This window comes from Neolamprologus brichardi, chromosome 13 (assembly GCF_056152115.1).
Source record: "Neolamprologus brichardi isolate AB-2024 chromosome 13, ASM5615211v1, whole genome shotgun sequence".
Taxonomy (NCBI): domain Eukaryota; kingdom Metazoa; phylum Chordata; class Actinopteri; order Cichliformes; family Cichlidae; genus Neolamprologus; species Neolamprologus brichardi.
The window spans coordinates 1,188,389-1,205,000 of record NC_142116.1 but is presented as its reverse complement, the minus strand read 5'-3'; the positions used below and the strand labels follow the sequence as shown (position 1 = coordinate 1,205,000).

Below are 16,612 nucleotides of genomic sequence, written 5' to 3'. Positions count from 1 at the left end.
AAAGGGGTGAGTTAGAAAAACACTCTGTAGTTCTTTCTCTCTCTGATTCTGGAAATAACCTCGGATAAACTGTTAGCCTCCCTCTGCTCCAGTATATAAAACTGTATCGTCTGCGTGTAGCGACACAGTTATTCAGCTCGTCCCTGTTTTTGTTACTCTTATCTTTCATTCTGTAACAAAGTTTTCAGGTGTTATGAAGGCGGGAATTATCTAGAGAGATAAACCGTTTGTGCATCAGGTTGTAAACATGTTTATTTCTGCTGTAAAGACTCGCCGCTGCCTCTGCTGGACGTTAGCGGAACTGCAGGTTTTGGAACATGAGCACTAACTTCAATGTTAGCATAAATATGCATGAATATCATTTTACCACAGTGGAAACACAGAGCAGCAGGTTTATGAAGGAATTCAACATTCCAGGTTTTCCTTTCAGCCGCTGTCACGAAGCTGTGTCCTCTCAGGAAGTTGTTTTCCTTTCTTTTCTGTTGTGTCTTTAGGTCCTTCCTGTCCTCTAGTTCCAAGTGCCCTTTGATTGTAAAGGAAACTGTGCAGACACCTCAGGTTTCCTCGCAGTTTCTTTAACCCTCTGAGGTCTGATCCTCGTCATTGTCGAGTAAACATGTTCTCCTGTGGCTTTGATCTCCTGGAAAAAATGTTCTTGAATGGGACAAAAGACTCTTCCTGCCTTCACATGTAGACTCGAGGTTACTTTATATCATCATTTAGGACTGATAATATTCTCTCTGTTTGGTTGTTAATTGGCCTTTTCTCACTATAGTCATGGTTAAACTGTGTAGCTCATTATTTTCCCCTCAAACCCTTTAAGTCTGTAAAGGAACTTTTATTCCTGGGATGAAACTTTTGAGTGCTACCGTGTGCTCGTTAAAATGTACATGAAGTAATCTGAGGCCAGCCCTTAATCTGCGAAGGAATGTTTTTATAGAAAAAGTAGCAGAGCGCCGACGCCCCTCCTTTGCACATGAGCGAAGCGAGCGCGGCCGTGCTTCACATCCAGCCTCTGTAACGTGAGCCTGTCACGGTGTGTAAAGGTGACGGTTACCGTGCGGATGCCAGAGGAGGATGCAGTTATTTTTATCTGACGGTCTGTTATCTGGCCTGCCTCATTAGCGAAGCTTAGCCAGCAGGTTCTCTGACCGTCACCGCTTTGCTGGCTCGGATGAATTCAGATGTTGATGTTCGGCTTGTTTCAGAGGCTTTTTCGGTCACGGTCGGTGCAGCGAGCAGCAGAGCGTGGACGAAGCGGGTCTTTGGTATTCACTTTAAGTATCCAGTCTCCTCCCCTGTGATTGGTTGTGAAGTTAAAGCAGCATCAGTGTGTAACTATAACTGATCGCTTTGAGCTTCCAAACATCAGCTCCTCAGAAATAAGAAGTTTCACTGATGTTTTTAATCCGATTATAGATAAATAATAGTGCAGGATGAGGCTTGATGATGCATTTAAAAAAAGGCTAAAGTCATCATTGTGATTGTTTTGGTCAATAATCTCAACTTTGACCTTTTTCTGCTTATTTTGACTCCGTAGACTCTCCTAGAGTAGCTTTCTATGATTAACAGTTCAAAATAATCCACCTGTGTCTCGCTGCGGCCCCTCGGGTGAAACGGCAGTTTTAAATTCTCCCTCTAAACATGGCTTTCTTCTGATTGGCTGCCCCTTAATTTGAACATCTGATGGGTGGCGCTTCGGTACCTGATATGACCATATTAGGGACGTCCTCCTCCCTGTGACGTCACACAGATCCAAGTAGGGGAAAAAAACAGGATTACTGAGTGTTCAGAGTAGCTTTAAGATCCCGGGGATTACTCGCTATTAAGAACTATGAAGAGCCGCCACCGGAACAGGAAGTAAGGAAGAGCTTGTCTTGACGTTCATCAACACCACTTTTTTTATTTATTTTTTTTTAAGCCATAAAGACTTGATGGCACAGACAACGAGGCAGGATGCCGCTAATGATCCTTGATCAGAAGCTTTTATTTCCTCATCATAGATCTTACTCTTGATTAACAACATGAGACTTTGCAGTGACGAGCATTAAATGATCATCTGTCTTTTATGACTGGAAATAAACTATCAGACAAATTAAAATGAGATTAATTGCCTTGCGTAACGTATCTGTGCGGCTCTGCGCTGAGATATGAATGTGCTTATTGTGAAAATGTTTATGGGGGCTGTAAAATAGGATTGGCTAAGATGTTGGCCGTCGCGCCGACCCTCCTCACTGTTACTCAGAAACGTCCTCGGGGGTTTCCTGACACGCTCATGTCACTTGTTGAACTCGCAAACTGCACACGCTGCTTTTGGCTGAAAAAGCTTCTGTTTGCTGAAGACGGCTGTGGGAACCGCTGGCAGCCAGTGCACGACCCCAAATATCAAATAATGATCATGTAAAGTCTTTAAAACAGGATGTGAGTCAGTGAAAACTCTGATAAATAATAATCAGTGTGATTTAGAGTCGTCACCGAGGGCGCCGTCTTACAGGAAGTCTTCCCCGGTTGAACTCTGTGCCTCATTGTCTGCGTGACCTCTGCTCTCGTTTTATCTGACAAAGGTGTAACGGCGTACCTGCCTGTGGGCGGAGCTTTAATGAGGAGAACAAAGGCTGGCTCTGCAGTTCGATTTCACTTCGCTCGTTTTTGTCCTTCAGATCGTTGGAGGATAACAAAAGTGCGCGTGCAAAGATGAGCCGCGCTCCCGTCTCCGTGGAGCTCGCAGTTATTTCAGGGTCACGTGAATATTTGTTCCATGTATTGTCTCAGTGCTGTGACCTTTGACCTTTCATCTCCTCGATGTTGCCTGTGTGTCGGGTTGGTAACGCAGGAAGTCGAGCTCTGCAGCCTCCGCCTTTTCCTAACCTGTGTGTGTGTGTGTGTGTGTTTACATATCTTTGTGGGCACCCGGTTCCCACATGTTTGAGGCATTTTTCAGACTCAAATTTTAGTTTCAGGGTTACAGTCAGGTTATCGTTAGGATTAGGGGGCTGGAGAAAGCATTATGTCAAGTAGATGTCTCCAAAATGATATGAAAACATGACTGTGTGTGTGTGTCTGTGCACGCTCTGATGGACGGTGGGAGCAAACAGGAAGTGCAGGCCGGACTCGGACAGGAAGAACATCTCCACAGTGTTCTCTAATATTAGCTCTGAGGTTTCTCAGGATGTTTGAATGTCTGCATGTGAGAGATGAGCTCGGAGTAACACACACTCCACCCTGTTTCCGTCTTCTTTGTATCCGTCTTTCCCCTCTAACACACACACACACACACACACACACACACACACACACACACACACACACACACACACTGATGTGGTTTCCTTAAATAATTAATAATAATTAAGAAGTTTTTATTGAATCTATCACTGTATTGATGGATGAAGCAGCTGCAGGTGGATCGTCTGAGCCTGGTTTGGACACACGACCTGTAGATGTTTGTGCAGCTTTTCAAAGTCCACCTGAAGGACGTGTGTGGTTGTAAAACGCTGGTATTCACCGCTGCACTTATCTTTTGATCTGTGTCCGACATGAGATAAGCTGTACCTGATTCATAGTCAGGAGATAAGCTCCAAAGTGGAAATTGCTGCAAAACATCAGACGTGACCTGCAGCAAAATTAAAGCTAAATAAAGTTTTTATTTATCGACTTTGATTGAACCAGGAAGTCTCGCCGTCTGTGTGCGGGGCGCGTGGGCGGGGCAGCGGGCGCGCTTACCCAAAACGTGTTTAAATACAAGAACCAGGAGCTCTGCAACAGTGTGTGCAAATCAGTGCACACAGCTGAGTGTGCGCTTCATACTCAGTCTGATTATGACCTGCTGAGTCTGCATCACAGTTTTTGGCCTTTATTATAAAAACAAACATCTGTGTGTCTCTAACAACGACGCAGCGTTTAAAGTGTGACTGTGGTCGATCAGTGTGCTCACACTCTAACGCTGGCGTGTCCAACTCCAGGCCTCGAGGGCCGGCAGGTTTTAGACCTCACCCTGAGTCAACACACCTGAATCACATGATGAGTTCATTACCAGCCTCTGGAGCAGCGGTCTCCAACCTTTTTTGCGCCACGGACCGGTTTATGCCCAACATTATTTTCACGGACCGGCCTTTAAGGTGCCGAAAAAAAGAAGATTTATTCATAACACACGTGAAAAGACCCAGAAAAACCGAGTTAACGATAAAAACGATAACAAAATAACGCTGAAAACCGATAAAAACCCTGAAAACTATACATTTCACACCTGAGCCTCAACTCTCGCAGCCCCGTACCAAACGACTCACAGACCGGTACCGCTCCGAGGCCCGGGGGTTGGAGGCCGCTGTACTAGAGAGCTTCAAGACATGTTGAGGAGGTAATTTATCCATTTAAATCAGCTGTGTTGGATCAAGAACAGTCTAACACCTGCAGGATCCCGGCCCTCGAGGCCTGGAGTTGGACACCCCTGCTCTAAAATGTCCTGCCGGTGTTTACGAGTTTGGTTCGTGCACAATCACCTGCAACATAATCGATTCAACACCCAGCAGCCTGATTGTGACTCAAGTTTAACCCTTTAAGACCTACCATAGAACCAAGTCCGCCAGAGCTTATATTATATGTTTACATGCTGTGGAGCCATTTTTGGGAGCATTTCAAGTTGCTATACATCAATACAACCATTACAGCCTAAATTTTAATAACATGTCTGCATTAAGTGCATAGTAATTACATAAATTGCAAAAAAGTGCAATAAACTACAAAAAAATTGAAAATCGTTTTTGTTTTTTTAACATATATTTCTAGTTAGAGAAATTTAAGAGGCTTATCCCTCAAAACTGTAAATACAAAAAAGTTGCACAAAATAGTTTCCCACCACAGGAAATTTATTTTAAGTGTCTTCATAGTTTTATTTTTGAAATACACCAATTTTTATACACTGCAGGAAAAACGAAAATAAATATTATAATGCAAATTTGCAAAAAAGCAGCATATGCATCAAAATAAACTATTTCCAGCAGTGCAATATGAGTCCTAAGCATCCCAGAAACCACACAGAAAGTCATAAAGTCAAAGATAACTTTTAAAAACACCAGTATAGGCTCATGAGGCCCTGATGGTAAAAAACTACATTTCCGCGAAAATGACGCCACTTCCGGTTTCGGGCAGGTCATGGCGGACATGCGATAGTTCACGCTGATGGACGTAGGAAGTGTTACGAACAGCTGATCGGATCAGCAAAGCGTGTTTCTGGAATATTATGTTTTTGTTGCTGCAAGTGCTTTTTATGCAGTTTTTGCAAAGTTATATGTGGAAGGAAACTGTGACCGAGGACAAGCTGATGGCATAAGATGTAAGTACAACTCCTCCGGTTTCATATGCAAAAAGAATTATTGTGCTAGCTCACGTGGTTGCAGAGCTACCGGGATTTAAAAATAGTTACGCAAAACAGAGCGTGCTGCTCCGACCGGCTTTAAAGGGTTAATGCAGGTTTCCTCTGTGATGCTTATTGTTTTTTATTGTAATGTTATGATGTATTTATGCATCTCCGGCAAAACGAAGGCCGAGGCGACATTTTTACTGTTGGGACCTGCAAACAGTCAATTACAGCAATAATAATAATTCAAAATAAAAAGAAAAACTTAAAAAGCTGCTGGAAATCAGACAAACCTGAAACCATTTTGTTCCTGTGGATACAAACCTGAGGCGTGCTCACTGTGACGTCCTCTTTGTCTTTACTCGTCATCGCCAAAGAAGTTGGATCTCTGCTCCTTCTTCAGAGGAAAACTTTATCATTTGTGCGTGAACCACAGACTGAAGCTGGTCAGCTGACAGGAAGCAGAACATGTATCCCTGTGTTTAAAACTGTCTGATAAGACTCTGCTGCTTCCTTCGGTTTGTTAAAAACGATTCTGCTCAGGTGCTGCAGGAGACGTGGACACTTTGGTGTTTGAAGGCTGAGGATGGTGAAAGTTTTGGGGCTGGTTGAAAGCGTCTGCCCCTCCCAGGGGGGGAACTGTGGCTCTTTAAACATTTACTCGAATTTGAATCTTATCAGTTTGACCTTTTTCACATGAAGTAAAGAACTTCAGTGTTGTGTTGTATGTTGTGGAGGCGCCTGCAGCTGTTTAAGCTCAGAGTTAAGAATCAAATGTTTTGCTTCACGTTTGCAGTAAAAAGCTGCAGATTTGACCAAAGTTCCTCTTTAATCTTCAGCTCGATCGGCCCTCTGCTCTCTCCCTCTCTCCTCCTTCTCCTCCCCTTATGCCAATGAGTGGGTGACATCATCGCTAACTCTGATTGGCTGCCGTGGGTGTAGCCTCTCCCTCTGGCGGCCCCTCCCCCCGCACTCTCGCCTCGTCTGCTGAAAGGTGTTTTCAGTGTCTGAGAGCTGCTGCAGGACAAACCGCTCTTTCTCTGCCTCCCTCCACCTCCTTTCTCCGTCTGCTCCACCTTTTCATCGAGCAGGCTCTGAGCGTGCGTTTGAACGGAGGATGGGAGGAACTGAGGGGAAGGCGTGATCCCCGGAGAGTCTGACAGATGGATGAATGGAGGGAAAACAGAAGCACGATGCCGCCGCGCGTCTGCTGAGCCAGCGATTGTTGGCTCCACGCTGGTGAAACGGAGACGCTGCAGTTCTTCTGTCCTTAGCGCGACTGAGGAGCAGGCAGCGTTCCCCTCGGCGTCGGCGCTAAAACTGGGATCATTTCTCTAAACTCACTTTACGTTCTTGTGCGAGTCGGTGGTCACCTGGAAGCTCCTCCTGCTGCAGAGAAGTTGAGGCTCTGAAGTTTGAACCTCTGCGGGCTTGTGTGACTCACTCATAAACTTTCTGCTCCATGTGGACGAGCTCCACCTGAGTCTTCTGTGGAGTTTAATCATGGAGCTTCAGAGCGCCACGGCCGGCCTCCCCGGCCCCCTCGCGCCCGGACCCCTCTCCCCAACTTCAGACTACGGCGGCCCCCTGTCCCCGGGGTCCGGATGCCCCGGCCCGTCTCACAGTCCCAGGCGAGGCCCGAGCCCCAGCCTCAGCCCCGTCAGGGGGTCCAGCCCCGGCCCCGGATTCTCGGGCCAGGCTGCGTTCAACTACAACCAGCTGGAGGGGAGGTTCAAACAGCTTCAAGGTAAGATGAAACAAGCAGCCCTCAGTGTGAGGAGCAGCGCGTGTGGGGGAAGCTGTGTGGGCCGGGTTTAGGGTTTCCTTTAATGCTGTGGGCTGCAGTTTGTTTGCATTTGCACACTTGAAGGGTTGAAACAGTAGAAGGAGCCGTAGGAGCTTTCAGAGCAGCAGAGCTCCAGAGAAAGTAAAAGGAAGTAAAGATGAGTGCGGTCGCGCTGGTGGCCGAGGCGTGCAGGTGTCCTGACTTTATTCATCATTATCACCTCATAATGAAATCAGAGCTGGCTGTGGATGAGTCAGCAGCTTGACCTTACCTCTGCAAATAAACCACGCCTCACGTTCACACACTGATCAGAACTGACGGGCTGACGGTGACCCGCTCGCCGAGGAGCGGCGCGGGGGAGGCGGGGAGGCGGTCCCACACCCACATTTTTTCACGTAGCTGTGAAGTAATGAGGCTGGAGCTCCTCAGCAGGGTGCTGGCCTCCCGGCACACGTGCTGTTTGTCTCTCCTGACTTAAAGCTCAGGAATGCGCCCGTTATTAATCGATGACGCTTAATGTCCCCAAATGAGACCAACAGCTGAAGTTGCTCTGCTTATTTCCAGCTCGACTGGAGCAGCTTTGCATGATGCGCAGCCTGAAATAAGCCTCCTGTATCTCAGGCTGACGTACGTCGGCTCCAGAAACCAAACTGTGTTGTTGTGTTTGCTGTATGTGTGTGAGCTGTGTCGGTGTTTTTCAGTTTACACTGAAGGTTTGGTTTGTACGATGGAGCTGCTTACATGCTCCGAGCTCAGGCTCTTCCCGGGAATGTTGGTAGGAAGTGGGGTGGCTATGTCGGACGGTTGCTGGTTCGATCCCTGACCGCTCCAGTCCGCACAGGAAAGTATCCTGGAGCGAGATGCTGACAGAAATCACTCAGGAGTGGAAAAAGTTCCTGCGTGGAAGCGCGAGTGACGTGTTGTCTGTTGCTGAAGGCGAGCAGAGGCGCTGAGGCGTGTAAACACATTTAACCTCCCGACTCATCGATGGACGCTCGTATCGACGTGAGCCGTTAAAATCGACTCGTCCTTGCACGCACAAACACTTCAGTTAAAAATTAGCAGCAGGCTGAATTTAGCAGAAGGCTAATGGAGCCTCATCGACCCGCTGACGCCCACAAACCTCCAGAGTGTCTGAAAGTAGCTTCCTGGCTGTTTGTTCTTTGTTGGGGAGGGGTCACGCTGAGGTCACGCCGAGGTCACTGAGTCTTTGTGAAAAGACTGTGAAAACATCTGCACTCGAGCACAGACTGTAACACGTGTTACTGATGCACACGCGTGTGTCTGACGTTCAGAGGCTGCTTCATGATTTGTTGATATGATCCGTCGCACTTTGTTTAATCTGACTCGATGTTTACGTGTTAATGCTGGTTTATGTCATTTATCTGGCTCCGCCTACCAGGGCTGACCTTTGACCTGCTCACAGAACCAAATCAAAGACTTTGAGCTTCTGTGAACTCTGACACGAACTTATCAGATGTGTTTTATCTTAAGTGTTGCGCGGCAGGTTGTGTTAGATCAGAGGAAGAATCTAAACATCGAACGGTCCAGGAGGACGTCGACCCTCAGAGAGGTTTGTCAGGTCGTGCTTATGAAGGCATTCGAGCCCGTGTGGGGCTCAGGTGCTTCAGTTCCCAGCGGGGTTATGAGCGTGGAGACAGTCGGCCATGTTTGCTCCAGTTAAGAGGACAGAATAATCATGGAGGGAAGCGAGTCGGCCTGCTGCACAGACTCGTGTTGGTACAGATGTTGGCTGATGTTGAAACGACTCAGGAGAGCAGACGTCGTCATTTTTTTAAAGATTTCATTCAAAGAAAGAAAAATGATCCTAATAAGACGCCTGAACCAGGCAGATGTGAGACGGCGTCTCCGTGACCCCGCCTCCTGACGTCTGTAAATCAAATTTAGGGATCAGTCTGGACGTTTCCCTCCCTGAGAGGGAGGATGGGCGAGCAGAGGATCAATAAATACATGAATATGTAACTGCACTGAATTTAGATGGATGGATGTGATGATGGGACAGAGCAGAGATGAAGGTGTGATTAAAAAGACGGAGAGGTAACAGGAAGTGGTTTTTTATTTACGTTAGCAAAACTTTGTTAGCAGTCGCTCATCAACAGAGCCTGAAAAATGCTCCAGCGGCGCCACCGCCCTGTAAAACCACCAAAACCTGGCGGTCGTCCGTGTCAGGTGGCCTGAGCTTCATTTTAAAACCAGCTCAGTGGGAATAAGAGCGATGCTGATTGGTCGGATGCTGGTCGGTGATGTTTCCAGTTGAGTTTATTTCTGTTGGGAACTGAACAAGACGAGGTTTGATTGATGTTTGATGTGTGGATGAATGACCCAGAAGGAGTCGGGTCCTTTGTTGTGCTCCAGCGGCCGTGCGCGGTGCACGCCGTGGTTCACGCCGGGACTCTAACACGAATGTAGAACAAACGGAGGCTGGCGCAGAGCGGTTACTGTAGCGGCTGTAAAAACCCGCCATCTCCTGAAACGCCAAATCCCTCGGACACGCTCTGCTCACAAAAACAAAACCACCATCCCTCTGTGCTCTCATCATCCCCCTCCCCTCCTCCGTGTCCTGAGTCAGCCAATCAGCACACGTCTCGGTGGTTTGGGATTCCTTGAGCTCTGCGCGGTGGTGGAGGGGGGGATTAGAGGGGGTGGGTGGTGTGGGGAGGGTGTCTAACATGATCCGAGCTCGCCGCCGTCCCTCCCTCTGTGTCTCTAAAGAGAAAGAAAACACCTCGGCCGCCTCATCAATGTTTCATGAGCTTCTGCAGAGCGTCTGCGGTCGCCCCCGCCCGGCCCGCCTCCTACCTCCACCCTCTTAGTGAAATTAAAGGAAGCTCCGCTCGTGAAATTCACACAAAGGCGGGGTGAGATGCGGCCTCGCTCCTCTCCCTCGCCCGTGTCGAGTTGCGTTCGGGAGGACTCGCTGAACCCGGCCCGTGATGCCGTTAGCACAGGATGCTAAGCTCCTCCGGGGCTGTTTCCTGTGTTTCATAAACCAGAGTGTGTTTTCATGGTTGAGTGAATGACACCATCTGATTGGTTGGAAGTAGATTGTGTGACAGTTTCCTGCTGGCCCCGCCCCCGTCACAGATCAAAGGCTGCTGGGTGTGTCGAGTATATCTGCTTTTATTTGATTGCACTGAGATTTTTCCACTCGTACGTTTTTGCAAACAGAAAGATTGAGTGCTGCAAATCTTCGAGGCCGATCCTCGGAGCGTCCGATGATTTAAGATTTAAGAACTTCTCTGTGTGACTGATGATGTGCAAACTCCTCTTTAACTCTACGAAGCCGGAAATTAGATTAAAAGCTCGACAAAAACCAGCTCCACAGATACCACAGCTGTGCAGGGTCTAACACACAAAGCTCGGTGGTGACGACGGACGCAGGAACCAGCGGCGTCGGAGGCGGGAGCAGAATGGAGTGATTGTTGCGAGCCTGAAGGTGACACGAGGAAGCGTCTCAGGACGGAGCTGTGCGCTTCAAGTCTCAGGCCGTTTCCACTTGCAGATCTGCAGCATGAAAGGACTCTTTCATAGGGACGCTCCACTGAGCACGCTCACAGAGGGGGCGGGGCCTGTCTGAGCCCAGAGAGAAAGATGCATAAAAGCTAAAAATAAACAGAGGTGTTTGTTTGTCCACAGCTGCACACAGCTGTTTGAGAAGAGAGAAGTTAACCTCAGACCACAAACCAGCGAGGTCACGGCGCCTCGTCACGGCGCTTCGTCACGGCGCCTCGTCACGGCGCTTCAGATGCTGCTAATCAGTTTCTGAGGGTTTTCTGCGCTCAACCACCGGAAAGCCACATGACTCATCCAGCAGAGCTGCTCTCAGTGAACATTTAAACCACGTTGAGGGAGTGAAGTAAGCGCCAGCTGTAAGAAAACTGAGAGTTTGCTTCTGATTTCCTGAGCTCGAACCTGAAGCTGCTTCTCCAGGTGTTCTCAGGACTCGGGGGCCGTAATCGGACCCGTCTCAGACCACCTCCGAGGTCACGACTGAGCAGCAGTGGAAATAACCCACAGAGTCCTTCATGAACGAGCAGCAGCTTTAAAATCCCTCCAGACTAACAGGAAGCCGTCAGCTGATCTGGAAGCTGCTCGCGGCCCTGCAGCGTTCTCATTCATCAGCTGCAGACGGAGCAGCACATCCACCCGCGACGCCGCCAGCTCCTGTTTTCTTGTGAGCTGATTATTCATTAAACAGCTGGTTAATAATCAGTCATCACAGCAGCTTCAGAGCAGACTCTGGTCTCTGTGAACGTGTTTACAGCCTGTGCGCAGCATCTGCCCCCACGTCGCCTTTACAGCGCCACACCACAGGGACGCCAACCACGGCTTGCATACCCTGGTTCCACAAACCTTAAATTCTCCGTTGCTGATGTAAAATGACAACTTTTGGCAGCACGCCATGACCTCGTGACCTCCCAGCACGGAGCCGGCGCCTCGTCTGGGACAGTTGTAGCTTCAGAGTTGTTGAACCAGGCGTCGAATGTTTTGTGTTGTCGATTATTCATGTGAAGCCGACGTCATTACAGAAGGTTTTAGGACTCGTATCAGTCCGGTCATGTGACCACTAACCACACGTCGTGTGAACGCGGCCCGGCCGTGCACGAGTCTGCGAGCACGGGGCGCTAAAACAAGTTCAAGGATTCATGACTGTCATTAGGGAACAGAACGAAACGGAGGTCTGAGTGCGATTCGAATCATTAAACGTCAGAATAAAAGTCATCAAAACAAAAATATAAATTTGTTAAATGTAAAAAACGACCCGTTAGCTAAACGTGATCTACACGTGATCTCCCAGCAGCAGTCAAACTGACACAAACAGGAAACGGAGCTGCTTTCAAAGTAAAAGTCACACCTCTGGAAACATGTTAGCCGCAAGCAATGGGGCAGAGCTTTTACTTTGAAGGCGAACGTTCTCTGGTTTTACTGCTGCTCCGTGCCTCGTTGGCGAGCGTTTGCAGACAGGTTGGCGACCCGTCGGGGAACACGTGATCCCTCAGCGGCGATGTCACGTGACCTCGGGGAGGAGCAGCAGCTCGCTCGTGACCCAGTCGTCTCCGACTTATTTCTCATCGATAATCAGGGTGATTGATCCTGACGGCTTCGTCAGCGCTACAGCGCCGACCAATACTTGGAGCCACACATCCGGGCGCCGCGGTGAAGCTTCTGTAATGAAGGGAAAGTTGATTTATATCGACGGCGTGCATTTCCTGGCGTCCGACGGCGCAGACGGCTCTGCTCGTGAGCTCGGCTTTGTTTGTGGGTGACAGCGGCGCTGAAAAGCCTCGCCGGCGTTTAGAGAAAGAGAGGAAGGAGGAAGGCATGGAGTCTTTATTCAGCTGTCAGCGTGACGGGAACAGCATGCCGCACAAACGTGCACACACACACAAACGTGCACAAACGTGCACACAAACGCACACACACACAAACGTGCACAAACGTGCACACACATGCACACACACACTCCTCGTGCCTATGGTACGACAGCTTTTCTCCGTGCCCCTGGTACACTGCGCAGAAACACTTTGCCACACACACACACACACACACACACACACACACATACACTCTTCTTTGTGTGTCTTTAGTGTTGTCGGGCGAGCAGGTGTGGGAATGAGACTTAGTGATTTCGTAAGCGTGTGTTTTGTCAGTGATCTTATCTCATCTGTTGTGTAATGACCTGCTGCAGGAATGTGAGTGTTTGAAGGGTTTGGCTGCTCGGTCAGAGCCGGCGTGTTGCCTCGAAGGTCAGACTGCGTGTAAGGAATCCGTGCCGCCGTTGGCTCGGCGCGAGGAGCCACAGAGACGTTAATCAGACGTTAAACGTTGGGTCATTAGAGGACTCGTCGTTTATTTGACTTCTCGCAGAGCAGGATGTTCATGCACGACCTGAAGGATCAGCTTCAGCTGCGAGTTTGGACTCAAATCTAAACACAGGCAGGATTTTTGGATTTGGTCCTGAGCTGAACTTCCAGAGGATGTCATCGTGAAGAAACAGGAAGTTAATGCAAGAGTTATTACGATCCACTGATGGTTGTCTGTCATACACAAACATACACGCAGCACGAGTGCTGATAACTGATTCATTCTTCTGCAGACGTGCACACGCCTCAGATGATCCTGAAGCACGAAGCATGAGGCTAAAACTGAAAACGCCTCATTTTATAAACACAGAAAACACGCAACGGCCTGCAGCAACAAAAAAATGGGAAAAATAAAGTTTTGGAAAAGGAGACGACGTCTGAGAGGAAGCAGCCGTTTCTAAATCTGTCAGAGCAGCAAACAAACGATTGTTTCAGCGTGTTTGCGTCTCTAACATCCTGAGCTTTGGCTTCCTCAAACTCCCAGATAAGTTTCCTTTAAAGGCCGTTATCAGGTGTGTTTTTGAACCTGAATAGTGAAGAAGATTAATGAAGTGCGTTCATAACGACCTGAGATCAAGCCGACCGCTCACAGACGCTCTCGGACTCTGAGTCCTGCGACTAAAGATAATAAAGTGTTTTTAACTCGAGCTGGACCGAGATTACTGCTGCTAAATAAGGACTGAAGCACTTTAGAAGATTTGAGTCACCGAAGGTTAAAGTTCGAGTTTGTCGACAGTTTCTGCTAAAAATCAGACAAACGGTCGGCGTGAACGTCCCGGCGAGGGGCGGAGAAACGAGCTGCATCTTGTTGGCGTTCTGCTCGGTGACATGAAGTCATCGTCACGGATGAAAACGAGGGTCGGCTCATCGACGTGAACCGTTAACATTCCTGAGAAAACACAACAGCAGCGATCAGGAGAAGCTGGAACAGGAAGTCCGGCTCTAAGGCGGGGCTAAGGTCTGCTGTTTGGAGATGGACTGAGCGTGCTCAGTGGCTCTGATGGGCAAAGCAGTGAAACGGCACAGCGTCCTCTCTGAGAAACACCGTTCACAGGAAAGGTGGGGCCATGGCGTTGGTTGTGATTGGACAGTTCGGACGGTTCCCGTTTCTAACAGCGGCGTCATCTCTGCGTTTTCCGTCCGAGGAGACGAGCTCGCCGTATAAAAAGGTCTCAGCGTGTTGTGCTGCTCACGAGACGCTGCAGCTCAGCAGCAGGAAGCGTCTCCTCATCGGCCTCGTGACGTCAGGAACCCAACGGTCCAACGACCTCCTGACCGATTCGAGTTCTCGTCGCAGAAACACGGTGGTGGCTTCCTGTGCTGCAGGTGCACTTCCTGATGATGGTCCTCACCTGAGTAAGAAGGGGACAGCGGTGAAGATGAGTTTGCACCGGCGTGGACGGGGATAGCCGCGATCCGTCCTGCCTGGAGGCGGCGCTGAGTCGGCGCCACATATGGCCTCGGTCGGTTTAACGGTCGATAATCAGCCTGTGTCCTCGCCTCTCAATGCTCCTCTGTCCCCAAATCTGGCTCGCTTTCCCCTCCTCACGGGAACACACTGCCGCTCTGTGTCACATCAGCCATTCAGGCGGAAGGAGAGGGCGCTGTGATTGGATGACAGGCCCCAGTATTGTGCGCTGTGATTGGCTGCCAGGCTCCTGCTGTCTGAGTTTCTGTGAATGAAGGTTTTAGTTTTCTGCTGAACGTCTGCACTCGTTAACACACAGATGCATGCACATGCAGACACACACACAGATGCACGCACATGCAGACACACACACACAGATGCACGCACATGCAGACACACACACACAGATGCACGCACATGCAGACACACACACAGATGCATGCACACGCAGACACACACACACACACATGCACGCACAGATGTTGCACAAAATGAGATCAAACACCTGCAGAACAAACCTGACCTGCAGGTGAGTCTGTGCCGTCAGACACAGGTGACGGTTACCTGCCTCGTTCACACACCTGAGCACAGACAAACTGGGAGTTCCTCCTGTTGTGTGGAGGTTAAGCAGCAGTGATCGGGGCTTTGTGCGGCCCTCAGGTGTCTGTCAGGTGACTGCGTGCAGGCGTCACCTCCAGGTGCTTCATAAGGTCGCCACCCTCGATGTGAGAGACGACCTGAGCGCTCAGGTGATGAAGGAGAGGGAAGTTTGAAGCCAGAGTTGCATCATGGAGCGGATCTGCTGAATGTAGATCCGTGTGGATCCGTGTGCTGTGGATCCGTGTGCTGTGGATCCGTGTGAGTCGGGCAGCGGCTTTTAGGATCAGAGCTGAGCTGCAATCAGCCGCTGCAGGAAGGACTCGCAGACTAAACCGAGCTTCTGCCGGCTTGTTTCTGTTGCTCTCAGTAGTTCCGACCTCCACACTCGCTCACGGGGGATCCTCTGAGGCCTCCGCTTCCTGTGGGAGATCAGGAATGCTGGAATCCTGGAAGTGTGTGTTTTGACAGGGTTATACGATCGTGCGTGTTTGGGAATGTCATACGATCCGTCAGGATTGGCCTGGATATGGAAACGCAGGCCTGTGTGTGTCAGAGCCTCTGTGTCTCTCTGTTAGTGGAAACAGATGTTTGATGTGTTCGGCCTGTCTGACGCTCGCCGCCGCCGCCTCGAGACATTTTCACGTTAAACGTTCCTTGTGGCCATTTTGGTGAAACCTTTGTAAACGTGATGAAGCTCGTGTGGAGCGGATCAGTCAAAATATGGCAGTTTTATAAATTTATTTATTTCTTACAGTTTATTTCTGTTACATTTCTGTAACATTCACACATTTGTGACTCACGTTAGTTAAACTTTCTTCACTGAAGCTAATCTGAGCTTTTTATCTCTGCATCACATCGTGTGCGTGTGTGTGTGTGTGTGTGTGGTCATAGTTGCATAGAAAGCTTCATTAGTCATGACTGGATGAGGGGAAAGCAGTAAAAACAAAAGTAAGCGCTCAGACATTTCCTAAAAAATCCCCTCCATCACGCCCACGTGACGATAAAGAAACGATTGATTCCCGCTGAGACACACACACACACACACACACACACACACACACACACACAGACACACACACACACACACACACACACAGACACACACACAGACAGACACACACACACACACAGACACACACTCTCTCGGGGGAACGCAGCCGGCATGTTTCCTGTGCTCGTTTCTCGCAGCCTGAAAATAAAAAGCTGTCGTGTTGACCGCGACCATGACGGCAGGTCGGGACGATGATGATGATGATGGCGCTCGTTCTTCATCATGGATGTTGTCTGAATCTTCAGGACAAACGTTTTGTCCGTTCTGTCCTCTCATCCTTCACTTCCTCCTCTCCTCCGTCCTTTCCTTTCTTCTTCTGTCGTTTCCTGCAACTTTTCCTCTCTTCATCTTTTTTTTAACATTTCAAACTATTTCATATATATTAATATAATAACATTAAATACATAAATAATCACTGACAATTATGATAATGATCATATTATTAGCTCTTTATCTTTCTTGGCTTGCTTCCTTTCCTCTCTTTCACCCCTGCTCTTGCTTTCACTTCCTCTCCTCTTGACTCTTA

The 16,612-nt window shown here is 48.9% G+C and overlaps 1 protein-coding gene across 2 annotated transcripts in view; it reads left to right on the top strand.

Moving 5' to 3' along the window:
- Window positions 1–16,612, top strand: part of LOC102785754 (spectrin beta chain, non-erythrocytic 1) — a 101,520-nt gene that overhangs the window by 41,620 nt on the left and 43,288 nt on the right. Inside the window, exon 1 of one of the 2 annotated variants that reach the window (XM_087849943.1) lies at window positions 6,347–7,103. The exons of the other annotated variant lie outside the window; for it this stretch is intronic. Coding sequence (XP_087706069.1) covers window positions 6,860–7,103 — 244 coding nt within the window. The 5' untranslated portion in view covers window positions 6,347–6,859. Of the gene's footprint in view, window positions 1–6,346; window positions 7,104–16,612 lie in introns of those variants that run through there. 2 annotated transcript variants of the gene reach the window in all.